The sequence below is a fragment of the Talpa europaea genome, assembly GCF_964194135.1.
Source record: "Talpa europaea genome assembly, chromosome: 10".
NCBI lineage: Eukaryota > Metazoa > Chordata > Mammalia > Eulipotyphla > Talpidae > Talpa > Talpa europaea.
Window position 1 is genome coordinate 69,731,785 of NC_140077.1, and position 16,970 is coordinate 69,748,754.

A 16,970-nucleotide genomic window follows, 5' to 3' on the forward strand; every position below is an offset into this window, starting at 1 on the left:
GGGCGGAGGTGAGCAGGGGCAGAAACGACAGGGAGAGGGAGAGGCTGGGCAGGGGCCACGGGCTGAGCACCTGCTGTGTATGAGGGGCTAGTGTGAGACCACACGTCAGTGCAGCCTCTTCTTTAATCCCTTCCAACCACCACATCACCGCCTGCATTTTATGTTGTGGAAACTACTGAGAGAAGTACATTCTTCCAAGGTTACAGAGGAAGTGCCTGGTGGGGCCCAGCTGGAGCTCAGGTCCAGCTACTCAGGGTCCCTGGCCCAGCAGCTCTGGATCCCCAGGGGCAGACGCAGCTGCCACCTGTTTAGGAGATGATGCTCTTGCTGTGGGGCGGCTGGTGCCACTAAAGACAGGCAGCAGCTGGCACTCACATCCCAGTGTGCCAGCCTCAGCTCGTCACCACCTCACCTATCGCTGACCCCCACAAGGCCAGCATGACCCCAGCCTCACAGACACGGCCTGAGGCTCAGGGAGCAGCTGCTCTTCCCCTGGCCACAGAGCTAAGGGTAGCGGTGCTGGGACTTAACCCACTCAATGAGGCCTGTGGGAGGGAGGCGTGAGCGGTGGCTCAGCACCCCTGGGTGCTGAGGAGGACAGGGGAGTGAGATGCCAGCATCCCCAGAAACCCGTGTCTATAAATACCTGGCGTTTCAGGGAGATGAGCTCCACGTCCAGCTGCCTCAGGATGGTGTTGGCAGCATTGGGACTGCAGGAGACGGCAAGCACGTCCTCCTGGGTCAGGTACATGCCCTTAGGTGGGCGGCACCGGGACCGCTGTGCGTGGTGGCGGTGTTGCAGGCTCTGGTACTCCCTGCGCCCCAGCCCGATCTTGCTGGTTTGCACAGGTGGCTCTGTGCTGCCCTGGAAGGACCAAGATGGAGTCACAGGAGCAGACGACAATACCAGGGCGGCAGGGGACCCCTGGGCACGAGGGGGTGTGAGCACCCTCCCTCGGGAGCCCTGCCTTCCACGGCTTCAGCTGAGCGGACAGAACCCAAAACATCTCCCCAGATTCCCTACCCCTAGGGGCCCATATTCAGGCAGGTTTGGGGGTTATATTTCTATCACCTATCTAAAATCTAAAACCCAAAATCAAAAACTTAGTGTAATACATGTCATTTCGGTAGGGTCTTCAGATACTCTGCAGAAGCATATGCAAACTGTGTGCAGAATAATGTATGTCTATTAAATCTGGGTCTCAAAGAGTTACCACATGAACAAGGAAAATGAGCTCCTGAGACCCTTAAGAGCCGGTGAGCCCAAAGGGCAGTTCGGCCCTCACAGGGCACATCAGAAGTTCTGACAGCACCAGCAAGAAAGGCATCAATCTGCAGAGAAGGGAAATACAGAACTGAGAAAGTGTCGAGGGGAGTACCACAACAAGCAGATGGGGCTCGCAGAAGGGCCACAAAGAATACCCCGAAATAAAGACACACACAGGCTAGTGATACTGTGGATTGTCCCTCGCAGGATGGACAGAGCTCCAGAGGAGACCAGAGAGTCAGAATGCTGAGAAGAGGGCCTCCCTGGTGGTGCAAGGAGTTAAGCACTGCACTATGAAGCAATCCACAGCTTCTGCATCACGCGTTCGATCCCCGGCCAGCCAGGAGAAACCCACATGGCGAGGCAGACCTCCCCTGTCTCGCCCACTGCTCCCCTCAGCAGTGTATTTCAGTCAGTCTGACTGTTCTGTTCCCCACTCTGTCTCTGGTGGATCCTCTCACCTCCCCCCCAGCATCTCTGGTCTGTACCCCAGCTCTTGTATGCATAAATAAATAAATCTTTAAAGAAAAAAAAAAAAAAGAATGCTGAGAAGAGAGATGCCCCAGGCAGAACAGGTGGGTAGAGGGTACAACGAGGGGGTAAGAGATGAGGAAGGTCCATCTAAAGAGAATGTTCTGGGGCCTCCCTGGTGGCGCAGGGGTGAAGTCTCAGCACTATGAAGTTACTGGCAGCTACTGCAGCATGAGTTCGAGCCATGGCCAGGGAGCTACCCACATGGTACAGCAGATCTCTCCTGTTTCCCTGCTGCTCCCTCAGTGGATCTGCCTGCCCTGCTCCCCACTCTGTCTCCAGTGAATCCTCTTACCTCCTGCACCTCTGGCCTGCACTCAACTCTTGTATGCATAAATAAACTAAATCTTTCAATAAAAAAAGAATGTTCCAAGGTAAGAACAGAATTAGGGAGAAGCAATACTCACAAAGAGGAGGCATATGAGAAATGGACAGAACTTCAGACAAAGGATTCAGGAAGTACAATGAAGCCAAAGCGAGTTCAACAAAAAAACCATACTCAGATACATCAATGAGAAATTAGAGGACACTAAAGATAAAGACAAGACCAGAAAAGCAAGCAGAGAGTAAAGACAGACTGTCTCTAGGGAACAGCATTAGCTCCCAGCAGACTTCTACAAGCAGCAGACACCAGACATCAGAAATCAAGCAAGGAGTCTGACCCCAGCAAAACTGAGCTTTTAAGAACAAGGGAGAGGGCCTCCCTGGTGGCACAAAGGGTTAAGCACAGAACTACGAAGCTATCTGCAGCCTCTGCAGCATGAGTTTGATCCCAGCTGGCCAGGGAGCTACCCACACGACACAGCAGACCTCTCCTGTCTCCTTTCTGCTCCCCTCAGCAGTGGATTTCCGTGGATCCACCTGTTCTGCTCCCCACTCCATCTCTGGTGTGTCCTCTCACCACCCCTGCACCTCTGGCCTGTACCCCAGTTCTTGAATGCATACATAAATAAATCTTAAAAAAAAAAACAAACAAAAAAAAAAACAAGGGAGAAAGGGATGTTAAACACAACCAAGGACTGCTTTATAATGATTCTCACTACACTGACCTACAAAGGATACACCTCTGAAAAAGGGAAATTATTTTCAAAGGAAGGTCTAATATTCAAGAAAGAATGGTGAGCAAAGTGAAATTTAAACATGTGGGTAACTCTAAACAAATACTCTATGCTTAAATTGGAGAGAGTTAAAAAAACTAAGGTATAACTAAAACTGGACAAATGGTATATAAATCAGGGTGGTGAGGGTGAAGTCAACTATCTGTAGGACCTTGCACTAACAGACATTCAGACTTTCCTTCCAGACACCCACACCAGAATCTAAGTTAAAAACGCAGGATGAAACTTCCAGAGTACACAATAAGAACAGAAATACAGAAACAGCTCAACCCCAGAGCATGAACAATGAAATGAGAGGCGATTTCTTAATCCAAAAAAGAAAAAAAAAAGTGTGTGTGGGAAGAGGGACCATGAAGGAGGGGAAAGAAACTAGAAAAAGCTAAACAAACAAAAGATGAAAATACACACGGAGATCACTATAAAGGGGATGAACAGACAAAATGTAACTTCCCCCAAAGGGGAAGGCCCAGACCTTCCAGTTGAGACACTCAGGCCAATACTTCACAATAGCAGATGCAGAGGATGCCGGACAAGACAACCTTTGAAGCAGGAGTGTGAGGGTCGTTCATACCAATAATTAGTTTTGATTTGGTTGCAACAGACAACGCCTGTGACTTTGGGCACCTAGAACAGCAGCTTCCCAACATCTTTACCTTGCCGCTCCCCCATCAGTCAGAGGATTGGATAAGCAGCCGCCAGCAAGAGTGCAGGGCTCAGCCAGAGATCACTAGCGCATCTGAGGCCCCAAAACCCAAAACCAGTGTCTGTCCTCCTGAGCACTCATGAAGAAAATACTGGAAAATGCCATACAGAGGCCTGGAGGCTTAAAGACAAGCCCTCAAATTCCTCAGTGTGCCAGCCATTGAGAAGTAGGGGGTCGGGGCAATATTCCCCCTCGATTCTGGACCAGCTTAGGCAACAGAACGTAGCATTGAGGCTGGGAAACAGCCGAGGACCGAGCTCGCACTGAGCTTGGGGGTGGTGACCCGGTTAACAGCCCCTGCTGAAAAGCCAGAACCCCACAGGTCCACAGGGCGCACGCTGGCTCACCACAGCCCACCAAAGGGAACTGGACACTTTCATGAACACCCTGCTTGATGCTGAAACAAACCTGACCCCCCCAAACCAGGAGCAGGATTATCTACATCAGGACAACTCTTCACTGCCCTGCCGAGGCTAAGGGAAGAAAGAAAAGGAGCTGAGGGCCCAAAGGAAACAGGATGGCGAGGAGCTCAGGTGATAGAAATTTCTACAAAGGAAATGCAAATTAATGTGGAGATAAGATTGTTTCGCGACTTGGGTCAGGCCGGCAGGTGCAGTGCGCAGACAAGGACAGATGTGAGGGCCTAAAACCTAGGCGGCCACAGAGGATGACGAAGCAAAGGGCAGACTTTACAGCTATTTAAGAGAATCAAAACCAGTGATGCCAAGTACAGAGCGACAGCGAGGGAGGGTCAGGAGGATGTCCCAGGAGGGGTTCAAGGCGCCCGCTGCACACTTGGTGCTGTCGGGAGAGTAAATTAACGGATGCTGTCTCGACTGGCCATGGTCACTGTGCAGGGAGGATGAAGGTGGCCACGCTGTACTGCCATGAGCATCACCTGTGGACTATACCTCGGTCAGCAGTCCCACTGGAAGGCTCAGGCCTTCCAGAGGCAGCTCTACACAGGGCCAGAGGGCGGCACCACTCCCGGGCTTCTCGGGAACCAGGGCACATAGCTTAAAATGCCCAAGGCCAGGAGTGGACATGGTGCCTGAGTCTGACATGGGGCTGCAGGGCTGGTGAGGCCTGGGTTTCCAGCCAGGATGAGAGGGCCATGCTTTCAGCCTGGACACACGTTTGGGAGGCAACAGGAAGGATGAAAATGCACAGAGAGAACTGATGGAGAAGGCCCCAGATGGGGGGCAGGGGCCCCAGACGTAGGGCTGGGGCAGGGGCGCCAATCAGCCCAGAGCGACACAGAACAGGGCGGGAGACTGTCCCACCAGGACCCCCAGAGCACCGTTCCTGTCACCACGCTGGTGACACCTGCTTGTGCCAGCAGCCAGGGCACACAAGCTGGGCTGTGGCCCTTCTGGCCTTCTCAGAGCCCAGGTTGAGTGGGCTGGGTGGGAGAGTGACCTCCACGGAGCAGTCCAGGGAGGGGCTGAAGCAGTGCAGGGCTGGGAAGCTGAGGGTCCCAGCTTGACATGTGCCCGCTTAGTAGGAGGGGAAGTTGTGCCCGTGTTCTTTGGGGCTGTGGAGAGGGAGCAGGAAACTCACTGTAGGGAATGGGGCCCTGGGCTGGGAGGAGGGCATCTTTGGGGTGGGCTGCTGGCCTTGAGCTCTGGGGACGGGCAGTTTGGGGACAGAGCGCAAGGACAGTGAGCAGGGTAAAAGAGTCAAGTGTCTGGGGGAGGTTAAGAGGAGGATAGTAAGGACTTTCACTGCTGAAAGAGCTTAAGTGGTAGGGCCAGGTGGTCAAGGGCCTGACGTTTCCTATGAGGATGGGGACTCATTCAACAAGAAAAGGAGCTAGTCAGTCTCTGATGACACAGTCACTTCTACTACCACAGCTGCCAGCCATGAGGCCTACTTCCTGGCCTCAGAAGCACGCCTGCAGCAACCTGGCCAGCTCCTCATGTGGTCTCGGAGCCCATGGGCACTGCTGTCCCCAGTGCCTCACCCATTTCTCCCGCCCAGGCAGCCTCCAACTTTTAGGTACACCAGACCTAGCCTGCCGGTATACCTGCTGTTAGAAGTGGAGCTAACTTCTAATTTGCTGCAACATGGAACACATGAAATGTTTTCAGAAAAATGAGGCTGCAAACCCAGAAAGCTTAATTTTACACTTAATGCTCCATCCTCTGAAGGGGGTTTTATTTCTTGTGTATGGATTAAAAACGAAGACTTCTAAACTTCTGAGCAGATAAGATAACTCCCAAATCACTTAAACCCTGGGCTAACAGAAGTTTCAGGAATTACTATTTCCTAAAAGCCTCCCGTTAACACTGAGACTTGCCAGCTCATAAATCCCTCTATCAAAATGCTTTTCTCCACGAGCGCTGCTCCCGCCACCCAGCTTCTGTGTGGGTTTGCAGAATAAGCATAGAGGAGGACCAGCATTACCTCTTTCTTGGCTTCTTTTTTGGGGTCATAATCACTATCATTTCCATCCATTGGGTGTGTTTCTTCCACATCATCATCGCTGAGAAGAAACAAACACAGCAAATTTACTTCCCTTGTCTATTCCAGAGCGTGTCATGTCAACCTATGACAAACCCTGTGTATCGTTTTGCTGAATGTTCCCCCACAGAATAAGAGCTGTCTTAGGGAAGACTAGCAGAGATCTGGGGTGTGGAGAAACATTTATCCTTTTGGGCATATAGAGTCACTTTAGCAACATTTCCAGCTTAAGAGTAAGACTCCCAATAGCAAAGATATTTAAAAAGAAGCAGCACTTGGACAAGAGGATACATTTGATAGATTGTTATCATGCCAGTTCTCCAGTGAGGGGTAAAAACAGAATAAAACCAGGAAGGAAAGTGATGTGATACCAGAGAGAGGGTGAAGTGGCCCCAGCTGCTAAGCCAGTGGCAGCCGGAAGGCCCCCTAGAGGATGCCCTTGGAGCACAGGTAGCAGAACAGGAAGCCCAGGTGAGCCCTCTGCCCGGCTCAGACATCTCCAGACACAATGTCTGAGGCCGATGAGCAGGGAAGGGGCAGAGAGATCCTCCCGTTAAGGTTTTGGCTCTCTCCGCTCTGCCTGTCAGGGCAGCGCTAGGGATGCGGACCCAGGAGCACTCACGGCATGCAGGGATCACCGTGCTGACTCAAGAGCATGAGCCCAGCTCAGGGTCCGAGCACACACCATGCAAACGCCAACCTACCTGTCGCCCTGGTTGTGCCTGTTTGCTAGTTTGCGAGCCTGGCGGTCCATCAGGCTTGTCCTTGATCGAGTCTTTTTCCAGGAATAGTAATATTTTACAAGGCTAGCAATTGTCTTATCTGGAAGCTTGAAAAAGAAACAGCAGGTTAATAGTTTAATCACAAGCTCTGATAACAGGATGAATGCTCTTTCTGACATTCTCTGAAGCTTAGCACACAAAGGCACAGGTGAAAAATGCTGTCACAGTCACCTGTACCAATCAGAGTGCTAAAAAGCACGTTCCAGCCACAGCGACCGTCACACCTACATTACTGACACCCCTGAAGAATATTCCTATTTGCTCTGAGGTAGAGGAGGGCAGGAAGGCTGCCAGGGCACCAGCTAATGGGGGAAGAATGGCCCAGACGCTCCAGGCTCCGTCACTGGGAGGTCAATATGTGCTTTCCTTAAAGAGTTGCTCAGTTTTTTTCACTTCTGAGAATGAGAAATTTTTTATTCATATGTAATTTATTTCATATATAATTCACCTGCTGAAAGTGTACAATTCAGCATTTTTTCACTAAGAGGTTCTGCCCTCTGTCCTTGGTGCCAGGCACCTCAGAGACCATAGCCACCGCCACGTCCCCCCACCCCCAACCCCCCACCCCCTCTCATCCCCGTCCTGCCGAAAGCTCATCTCCTCCCCTCTGCGACTGGCCTGTCCTGGATACCTCATATAAATGGAATCACACCCCACGTGGCCGTCTATGTCTGGTTTCTTTCACTTAATGCTTTGAAGAAAAACTATTCAGTCCTTAATGGTGGATTCTTTAAGTCATTTTGTTTTAATCCGGGTTTTAAAATGATAAAGAATGCAAGCAGACTTTAGCTACCAAATAAAGTCTCAGGGCATGAAAATGACTAATGGTCATGCACTGATTTGTCCTGCAGGGAAGCAAGGACCACGCTCCCCACCAAAATGGTTCTCTAATTATGGAAGACACTTAGCATGTTTGTAAACATTGTCTGATCTTCCTCCATTTAGGTTACAAGAGCTTAATGCAGACCTGTTTCCGGATTATTTTATTTTCAGGCTATTATAAAAATGTAAGAGCCAGAAATAAAGAGCAGTTTTTCTCCTCTAAAAGACATCAGCATCTGAACAATACTTAAATAATACAGAAATAACACAGAATTCTGAAAAATTGGTTTTTATATCCAAAGGAATATAAATTGGAAAATAAAATCCCAATGTTAAAAAAAATGCAGTGTTTAAAACTAAAACCAAAATTATGATTTCTTTCCTGGAACAACAAACATTTAAAGTTCTATTAAATATATTTAAGTCAAAATAAAAATTAACTTATTACAACGAAACTGCATTTAACTATCAGGCATTGTTGTGAAAATAGCACTGTATGCAAATACATAAATTTCAAACTACTTTTAAACAGTAAAATTAGATTGGAAAGTCTTTCTGTTCCTATAATCACAAGTGTTTAGTAAAAGCATAAGATACATTTAGGTAGGAATTAGCGGGAGACCAAAATCACCATACCATTTGCTGAATCCTGTGAAAGCTCTTCCCGTGAAAACTAAAGGCTTGTTCAAATAGGACTTTATCTTCCACGGTCCACTCATCCGGAAAGGGAGTGAAATTAGGGAGGTCAGCAAGGGACTTCTCAATGTTATGTTTATGCCAGAACAACATGCCAAGCGCCTTGAAGAGAAACCATCCCCTTTGGTTTTAGTGGACTCAGGTCCCACCACACTTAAAAAGTCAAACACAAGTTAGTTTGAAACCTTAAACCTATGACTTCATGACACACTCACAGTCTGGGGCTCTTTAGCAGAGGCAAGCAACGGGCCTCATTTCTTTCTTCCCTTTAAACGGGGGCCTTGGGACAGCGAAAAAAATCTCACCTACCAGATTTGCTGCACGATCCAGGGAGCAGAGAGCTGGGGAGACTGACTTAATGGCTAAAGCCTGTTCGGAAGCTCAGATGGAGATTTTCACCCCGTTTACTCATTTGTCAATGTGGGGAGAGAGAAAGGCTAAGCAGAAAAAATCTAGTCATCAATACTTGGGTGAAACTATCAATTCTAACACAAAACTAGAGGACTCGGTTGAGACGCAGGAGAGAAATATTTAAGTGTGAACCTTTTGGGTGTTACCCTGGGCTGAGCATGCTATGGAGATGAAGTGCTTCACTCTGCAGGTGTGTTTAACCACAGGTGTTGTGGCAGGTTTTTAAATGTCATAACACACCAAGAATTAAGAATGACTTATCACCACTTTAATCATAAGAAAGCCTGAAATAGACAACTTCCAACACTGCTACCACTTTCCCTTCCATTGTAACTAACGAGCCTTTTTTACTGCAAGGGACTGAGAATATTTAGGGGACACTTTAAAAAAAAAAGAAGAGATAAAGTAATTTTGTAAATAGTGAGTTTTTGCTAATTTCTCCAATATGTCCATTGAAATGAATGCAGTCACATTTTAAAAGATTAAACTTTCTCACACGAATATTAAATAGAAAGTCAAGGCTAAAAAACAAAATTCATCATCCAAGGCTTCAAAATCCACGAAAATCTACTTAGAAATAAAGTAACACCTCAAATTTCACAGACACAACTTTTCATGATTTAACCATATGACTTTAGCACTTAAAAATCCAGGTTCCGGGTGATTCACGTACTTTAATATTAATTCTGATCTGATAAAGGTTGATGTGAAACTTAGTTGAAATGAGATTTAACAGTATGTCATTTTCATATTTCCATTATCACCAGTCCCTCATTACTAGGGATATGAACCATATGCCATAGATATTTTATGTGTGTGTTAAATATGTGTATGTTAAATACTTATCTCCTAAAGTTATTTAATAAAAGTCCTCTGTGAATTATTCCATTTGGAACATCTAAGTCTTAAATATCTCTTTAAACAAAAAGTCTCTTGGATTTTTAAGATTAAAAAGTCAAGGGGGGACCTCCCTGGTGGCGCAGGGGGTTGAGCAGCACTGTGAGGCTGTCTGCAGCCTTTATAGCGCAGGTTCGATCCCTGGCCAGCTGGGGAGCTACCAACGTGGCGCAGCAGACCTCTCCTGTCTCCCCGCTGCTCCCCTCAGTAGTGGATTTCGGTTGGTCCGCTTGTTCTGTTCCCTGCTCTGTCTCAGGTGGGTCCTCTCACTCCCTGTAGCTCTGGCCTATACCCCAGTTCTTGTGTGCATAAATGAATAAGTCTTTAAAAAAAAAAAAGTCAAGGGAATTACTTGTGCTCAAAGAATGTTTCTCTCTTTGTAAGCCTTAATCCTAGGGCTTACAGAGGCATCAAGAGCCAAGTGTTGGAGCCCTCGAGACAGAGAACGTTTATAGAAGCAACATCCTCGTGCCAAGCGGTCAGGCAAGGCTGCCTTGGGACGCTGTGAGGGGCTCTCTTAGGGCAGAAGCCAGATGGGGTGGTTTTCCCATGGAGCCCGTGCCCACGCGAGCCTCCTACGCACCTGCTCCACGTTGTAGCCATGTTTCTCCTTGGCGATGGCGATGTACTCGTCCACTGCAAGGAAGGGGTGCATCAGTGACTCTCACCCTCTTAATGTGCCAGAGCAAAATAAAACCTTGTAACTCCAGGGGTGAAAAAAAACCAGCCAAAGCCATTTTCCAGTGAAGGTGACAAAAAGACTCACAGGGGCAGGGCCGCGAGCCCGCTGGGTGCCAAGTGTCACCTAGTGGCATGTCCTTGGGCCCACAGTGCCATACTCACGGGCTCTACACCATATGGTGTCACGCGTGTAATTACTTTTGTACCAAAAAAATTAACCCGAGAGGCCAACAAAGCCCGACACCGTGTGAAACAGCAGGTGGCTGGGCTTTGAGGTTGTGCTATTTCAGGAGACATAGGTGCATAAGGCACATGCTCACCTTAGCACATCCCCTTCCCACTTCTACCTGCTGAAAGGGGCTCATGTGTGATTCTGCAGCTCCACATAAGATCAACACACATGACTTTGGGGCCCCTGGTGTCTCTCCAGTTCTTTCCACTTGCTACACAAAAAGCTGTCTGAAGTCGGCATCGTAGCCCACCCTCCCAGGCCATCATGCCCAGGCATGACCAGTCAGGGCAGCTGAAGGCCAGATGCCCGGTTCTCTCCAGGCCTTGCAGCCAGGTCGTCCCCACCCCACATGCATTGAAACTCAGGCTTACATGGGATTCATTGCGTCACCTTCCAGACACCTCACACTAAACACTTATTTTGCTTAATTCCTCAAGCACATCTCTGAGAAGTGGCGATTAAGAATGGCGACCTGGCTGGTCGCCATTAGTTAGCCTGGCTGGGCTTGACCCTCAGCCTTGCCACCAGTTTCCTCACTTTCAGCAAGTAACTTGGCCTTTTCGGCCCTCAGTCTCCTCGCTCTAAATTGGAGATGGCAGCAGGACCTTCCTCCTGGGAGCAGATGAGCTAATGTTTGTAAAGTGCTTTGAACAGTATCTTACGAACCACATCCTAAGTGCTTGGCAAGAGTCTGCTATCTGATGAGCAGGACAGCACGGTCTAATACAGAAATACACCACTGTAACGCCAGCAGGAGAGCTTTCTTATGGTTATGGATCCTGTTATATCTCCCTAAGCTTCTTGCAGAAAATCCAAACAGTGCATCTTACTTAGAACCCGCAACACGAAGGCAGGCAGGACTAAGTGGAAGCTGCCTGACTTCAACAAGTGCCTTGAGCTGTGGACAGAAGGCTGGACAGCATGCATGGCTTGGGGCCCTCAACCCTGGCCACTCACTGGGACCATAGGAGGGGCCTTCAAATGGGTCCACACCCCACCCTGAGATTCTGCGTTAGCTGGTTTGAGGAGTAAGTGATTGCAGGCACAGCCAGGGTTAAGAAACACAGTGTCAGCCTCCATGGGACAGCCCACACGGACACCCCACACCTTAATGTGCCAGCTTTCTGGCTTTCTTTTCTGTATACGAGGCTTCCAGAGTGAAAGCCATGCCCCCACCCCATGTTCAGGCTGTGATAGGACCCAGGCTGTGTGTACCGTACACACCCAATGGCCGCCGACTGTCGCATTGCAGGCTGAATGGACAATGAACGTGGTGTCTCCTGGGAAGAGCACCTCAAGGGCAAGGGGCTCAAGGTCACCAGGAGCCCTCCTGCTGCTGGAGAAGGGAGGCCAGCGGGCCTGAGGAAGGAGCCATGTCCAATCTTTGGCTCTCCTATGGCACCGGTGTGACCAGCCATTCATCATCATGGGATAAAACAAACCATCGCCGGTACTTTCAAGATTTAGTTGGTATTTTGAAAAGACAAGCTGGTCTCACAGCTGCAGGAACAGCTGCCAAACGGTTCAGAGAGGCCATTCTAGACTACCTGACGGGGTGGGAATCCTGTTCTTGTCACCTGAGAGCTTCCTACATCTGACAGCTGCAAAGGGTTGGGCTGGCTATGTCACACCAAGGTCTGAGTCACACCATGGCCGGTCACCCAGGGGGTCTGTCCCAAGAGCACAGAGGTGGCCCAGACACAGCTGCTGCCCTCAGCTCTCACCTTCCTCTTTGCAATGGTAAGGACGGCGGCACTGGCGTCTGGCACCAACACTGAGGAGAGCTTGAGGGGCGTCTAAGTGGTGAATGCCCTCCCTGCTGCAGGGTCTGTGCAGCACATCACCTCCCAGGCTCCCCAGTCTTCCTGGGTCTGGGTCTGACACGAACCCGAGGCTCAGCCCTCTGCTCTTTCTAAAGGAAGAACATTCTACAAGAACAACCTCCATCAAGAAGACAACAAAACAAACTGCTTTCTTAAGAGAATGTAAGAGACCGGAAATCATGGGGATGGACGTTTCGAGAGGCGCTGGCCCCGCCCACGTGACCAGTCTGGGGACTTACACTTAGCGTCGGGGATGCTGTGGTAGGGGGACCAGACGAGCATGCCTCCATTGTCCTTGTCCGAGTACTTGGTGGCACCTGGGGAGAGCAACAGCTGTGAGGAGGAGGGACCTGACTTACATCCACACAGTATGAACACAGTAAGCTTTATTTCTAGCTTAGTCCAGTATCTGCCCAAACCCAAAAAAGACAAAGAAAGTACAGGAAACAAGGCAAACAAAGAGAGATTTATATTAAATACAGCAAATAAGCAGCTCATGGACATGAAGAGAATTTCACAAAAACTGAAGCTTTCCCCTTTAAAAATAAAGGCTTTCAAAAAATAAAAATAAATAAAAATAAAGGCTTTCTTAAATATATGCATAACCCTGACGGGAATAAATCTGACTTAACCACAGGGGCCTCCCTGATGGTGCAGGGGTTAAACACAGCACTATGAAACTATCGGCAGCCACTGCAGCATGAGTTTGATCCCTGCCAGGGAGCTACCCACATGGTGCAGCAGACCTCTCCTGTCTCCTGCTGCTCCCCTCAGCAATGGATCTCAGTGGATCTGCCTGTTCTGCTCCCCACTCTGTCTCTGGTGAATCCTCTCACTTCCCATGCCTCTAGCCTACACCCCAACTCTTGAATGCATAAATAAACTTTAAAATAATTTTAATAAACCTGATTTAACCTTCTATACATTATTTAGGAGTCATTAAAAATTCTGACTTTGAAAACTAGGGAGAAGACCTCAGGTGGCAGGTTAATGCTCTTTTGCCCAATATGTTTGGCCCAAATTACTGTTTAAATTTTTTTAATTGTATTTCATTTTTAAATAGTCACACTTGCTTTCAGATGGTTTTTATGTCACCTTGTTCCTTGCTAGGAATGTGCCAGCTATTCCTTTTCAGACTTCATTTCACTTATTACATTTTATATTTCTAAAAGTATGTGTTCCATGTAAGAAAACAACAGAACACTATTAATATGAGAGCTGACCTGTAATCTAGAAACACACTATCCCAATTCACTCAAATGCATTCCTGTTATGATCTAAAACGTCAGAAAAATCAAGCTCATTAAAACCGCATGTAAATGAGTGAGCAGAATGAGCAAAAAGCGACACGGCTGTCCCAGAGCCAAGGACACGTGTGTTGGCTCTTCCTTTTAATTACTCCGTGGTCTTTCTCTGGCTTCTTCCTAATTCTTGGGCACCTTCAAGTTAATTAAAACTATCAACAAATGAAGCAGTGTTGGCACCTGTTTTGAGAACCTCTGTCTATGAATATCTCATGATTCACTTTTAGGAGGGGTTAAAAGCCACAACGAATGGTTAGACTTCCAAAATGAGTCATGGGCCTCCCGGGTGGCCGAGGGACTAAGTCTCAGACTATCACCTTTGGCCTGAGTTCGATCCCAGCCAGGGAGCTGACCCACATGGCACAGCAGACCTCTCCTGTCTTGCCAGCTGCTCCCCTTAGCAGTACATTCAGTAGATCTGCCTGTTCTGCTCCCCACTCTGTCTCTGGTGAATCCTCTCACCCCCTCCCTCCCCCACATCTCTGACCTACACCCTAGTTCTTCTATATATACACACACACACACAAATTAGTCTCATGTTATCAGAATTCTGAAGTTAAAGTACTATCATTTATGAATGAAATTATAAGACATATGAAATAAAGAACATTCATTTCCAGGGTAATAATCTCCATCTAGGGAAGTTGGCTATCAAATAACAATTTAGTGTCATCCTGGGGTTTTTTTTGAGAATCATCACACATCACTACTGTATATTCAATCCACAACTTTTAGTGAATAATACACTGTCAGTAAAACCTGACACTAAAATTGTTTTAAAATTATGTGTTTTATTACAAGGAAAAATTAAGGGTAAAGAAAAAAGATATGAAAAAAAATACCATCCAAGTAGTAGAAAAACCATAATTACAAAATAAGTCTAAAAGCAAAACCTACTGCATGCCAACACATGGATCTTTGGGGGCACAAATGGAGTAAAATACTGAAATTTGTATTTGACGAAAATAAATGTTAAGTTATCTACTCAATATTAAGATAGATATTTAATTTTTAACCACATAAAATAAAAACACAGAAGCAACAGAGTCAAACCACTCAATGGAAATAAAACAACCAATCACAGTTGGTCAGGAGCCTTTACTTAATTAATGAAATCTATTACTATTTCTAGTAAGTATCCTAAACTTCCATCCTTTAACATGAGGATGCTTTTTAACAGTGACATCCCACTTAATAGACTGTATACTGCAACAGAGAAAGGTTTCCAGTAAGTGTCAAGTCTTAATAGCATAGCAGGCTTCAATTCACATTTAAACATATTTCCTTTTAACTGACTCTTGCATTACGGAAAATCTGAATTAAAAAGTTTTCATCAAATGTCTCTTCTTTAACAAATATAAATTTGTTTTTTGTATTCTTCCCCATGAAGAATAACTGTAAGTTTCCAAAAGCACTGTTAGCACTGTAATTAAGGGCCCGATCTGACACGAACAGGCACCCTTGGGTGGGACTGCGGCAGGTGGGCGTACAGCAAGCCCTTGCTGGCTGCAGGGAATGAGACAGCTCAGTGATCAGTCCTTAACCCTTGAGCAACGGCACCATTTTCAACCATGGACGTGTCCTCTGCGTGCAAGATGGCCTGGTCTCAGGAATTGAGAGAGACTTGGCATGATGGTGAAGAGTGTCACCACAGGGGAGCCGCACTCCAGCCACAACCTCAGCTGTCACCCTGGGCACACTGACTTAACCTTCCTGGGCGCACATGAACTCATCTTTAAAAAAAACAGGGGTGATGAGAGCTGATCAAAGACTAAATGAATTCATGAAATAGGGAAATCAATGAATAGTTATTAAAAATGAATGAATTATGTAAAGCGCTAAGACTTACAGTTGTTACTAGTACAGTTCACTGAAGTTCCTTCTTAAGTTCCCTTCTTACTCCTCTCTGGATAGGCTCATCAAAGCTGACCTTTCTGACCTAATCAGTCAGCTAAAATTATAGATGAACAAATCCTCATGGATACTAACTTGAGGGCTGATACTCTCACCAGCCCTTTGAAAATGAGATTGAAGAGCTGACAACACAGACCTGATTCTTCACCTCTAAAAGGAGAAAGTTACTTGTATTATTTAAACAATTTACTCCTCAGGAGGCTTTGCATCCAATAAAGTCTAGCTATTAATACGTTGAGATGAACTGAAATATTTAAATGACACAGATCTGTGGTTTATTTTATTTTATTATTTCATCTGCAACAATATTTTTGTCATCTGTAACAGTAAAAGTATCTCCTACTCAAAAATAAAACTGAGACTCAAACTGGAGTAGCCAACAGAATAACCAAGGCGTACAGGTATCCTATCTTCTGAATGGATTTTAAAAACCAATCAACCAAAATCACATAGCAAGTTACAGAATTTTAAAGGACACGTGAGTTTTGAAAGTGAAATTAATCAATAATCCATTTTTAAAACTATCCAATGAAATACCGAAAGCTTAATCTCTCCAAAATCTTTTAGACCATCTTAACTGTAGTTGATATCTATGCACTTTATAATGATGATGGGGAAAACCAACCACAAAAACCAAAATATAAATTTTGATAAACCAGGGATTCTATAGTATCAGTAAAATAAGCACAGAAGCAAAAATCTGTTTCAGGCATTTAAGGGAAGGACTTTGATGGCGATCACTGAATAAATATACTATGTAAAGAACTTAAATACTGACAATATTAAGATGCTCCAAATATTTTCAAAATCCTGCTATTTGTAAACTAGGCTCTAAATTATATACTTAATTCATGAACTTCAAGCTGTGGTGACAAAAACTGCCCACAGGGCCCAGAAGCAGGAATCAGTCTCAAGGGAAAGACTTTTCAGGACTGCTGAGAACTCCTCTGCATATATAAGCTACACATGCCGTCCACCTCTGACATCCTGCTCCACAAACGCCCTTCTCCCAACTCAAAACAAAACAGTGGGTCTCCCCCTCTGGAGGGCAATGCCCCAAAAGTGGCCAATAACCAAAGGCAGCAGAGAGTCTCTATCCCTCAAGGCACCAGGCTAGTGTACCGTTGACCAATCAGGTGTCAACCGTGGTAACTCCAGCCAGAAGACATTTAAAACCTAGACTCTTACGTTCACAAAAATACTATTATGATGGTGGAGAAAATGGGCACCTAGTTAGTATCTAAGTGAGAAAGCACTTTCAAAGACAAAACATATACAATCGGAGGGGAGGGATGCAAGCAGGTGAGATGCGCACAGGTGAATTCA

The 16,970-nt window shown here is 46.7% G+C and overlaps 1 protein-coding gene across 4 annotated transcripts in view; it reads right to left on the reverse strand.

Moving 5' to 3' along the window:
* Positions 1-16,970, reverse strand: part of RCOR3 (REST corepressor 3) — a gene marked incomplete at both ends in the record, with an annotated part of 39,128 nt that overhangs the window by 18,063 nt on the left and 4,095 nt on the right. For all 4 annotated transcript variants that reach the window (XM_084246321.1, XM_084246322.1, XM_084246320.1 and 1 more), the window contains 6 exons: positions 647-865; positions 6,026-6,104; positions 6,787-6,911; positions 8,323-8,484; positions 10,274-10,326; positions 12,666-12,743. In XM_084246321.1, the coding sequence (XP_084102447.1) occupies positions 647-865; positions 6,026-6,104; positions 6,787-6,911; positions 8,323-8,484; positions 10,274-10,326; positions 12,666-12,743 (716 nt within the window). The remainder of the gene's footprint in view (positions 1-646; positions 866-6,025; positions 6,105-6,786; positions 6,912-8,322; positions 8,485-10,273; positions 10,327-12,665; positions 12,744-16,970) is intronic.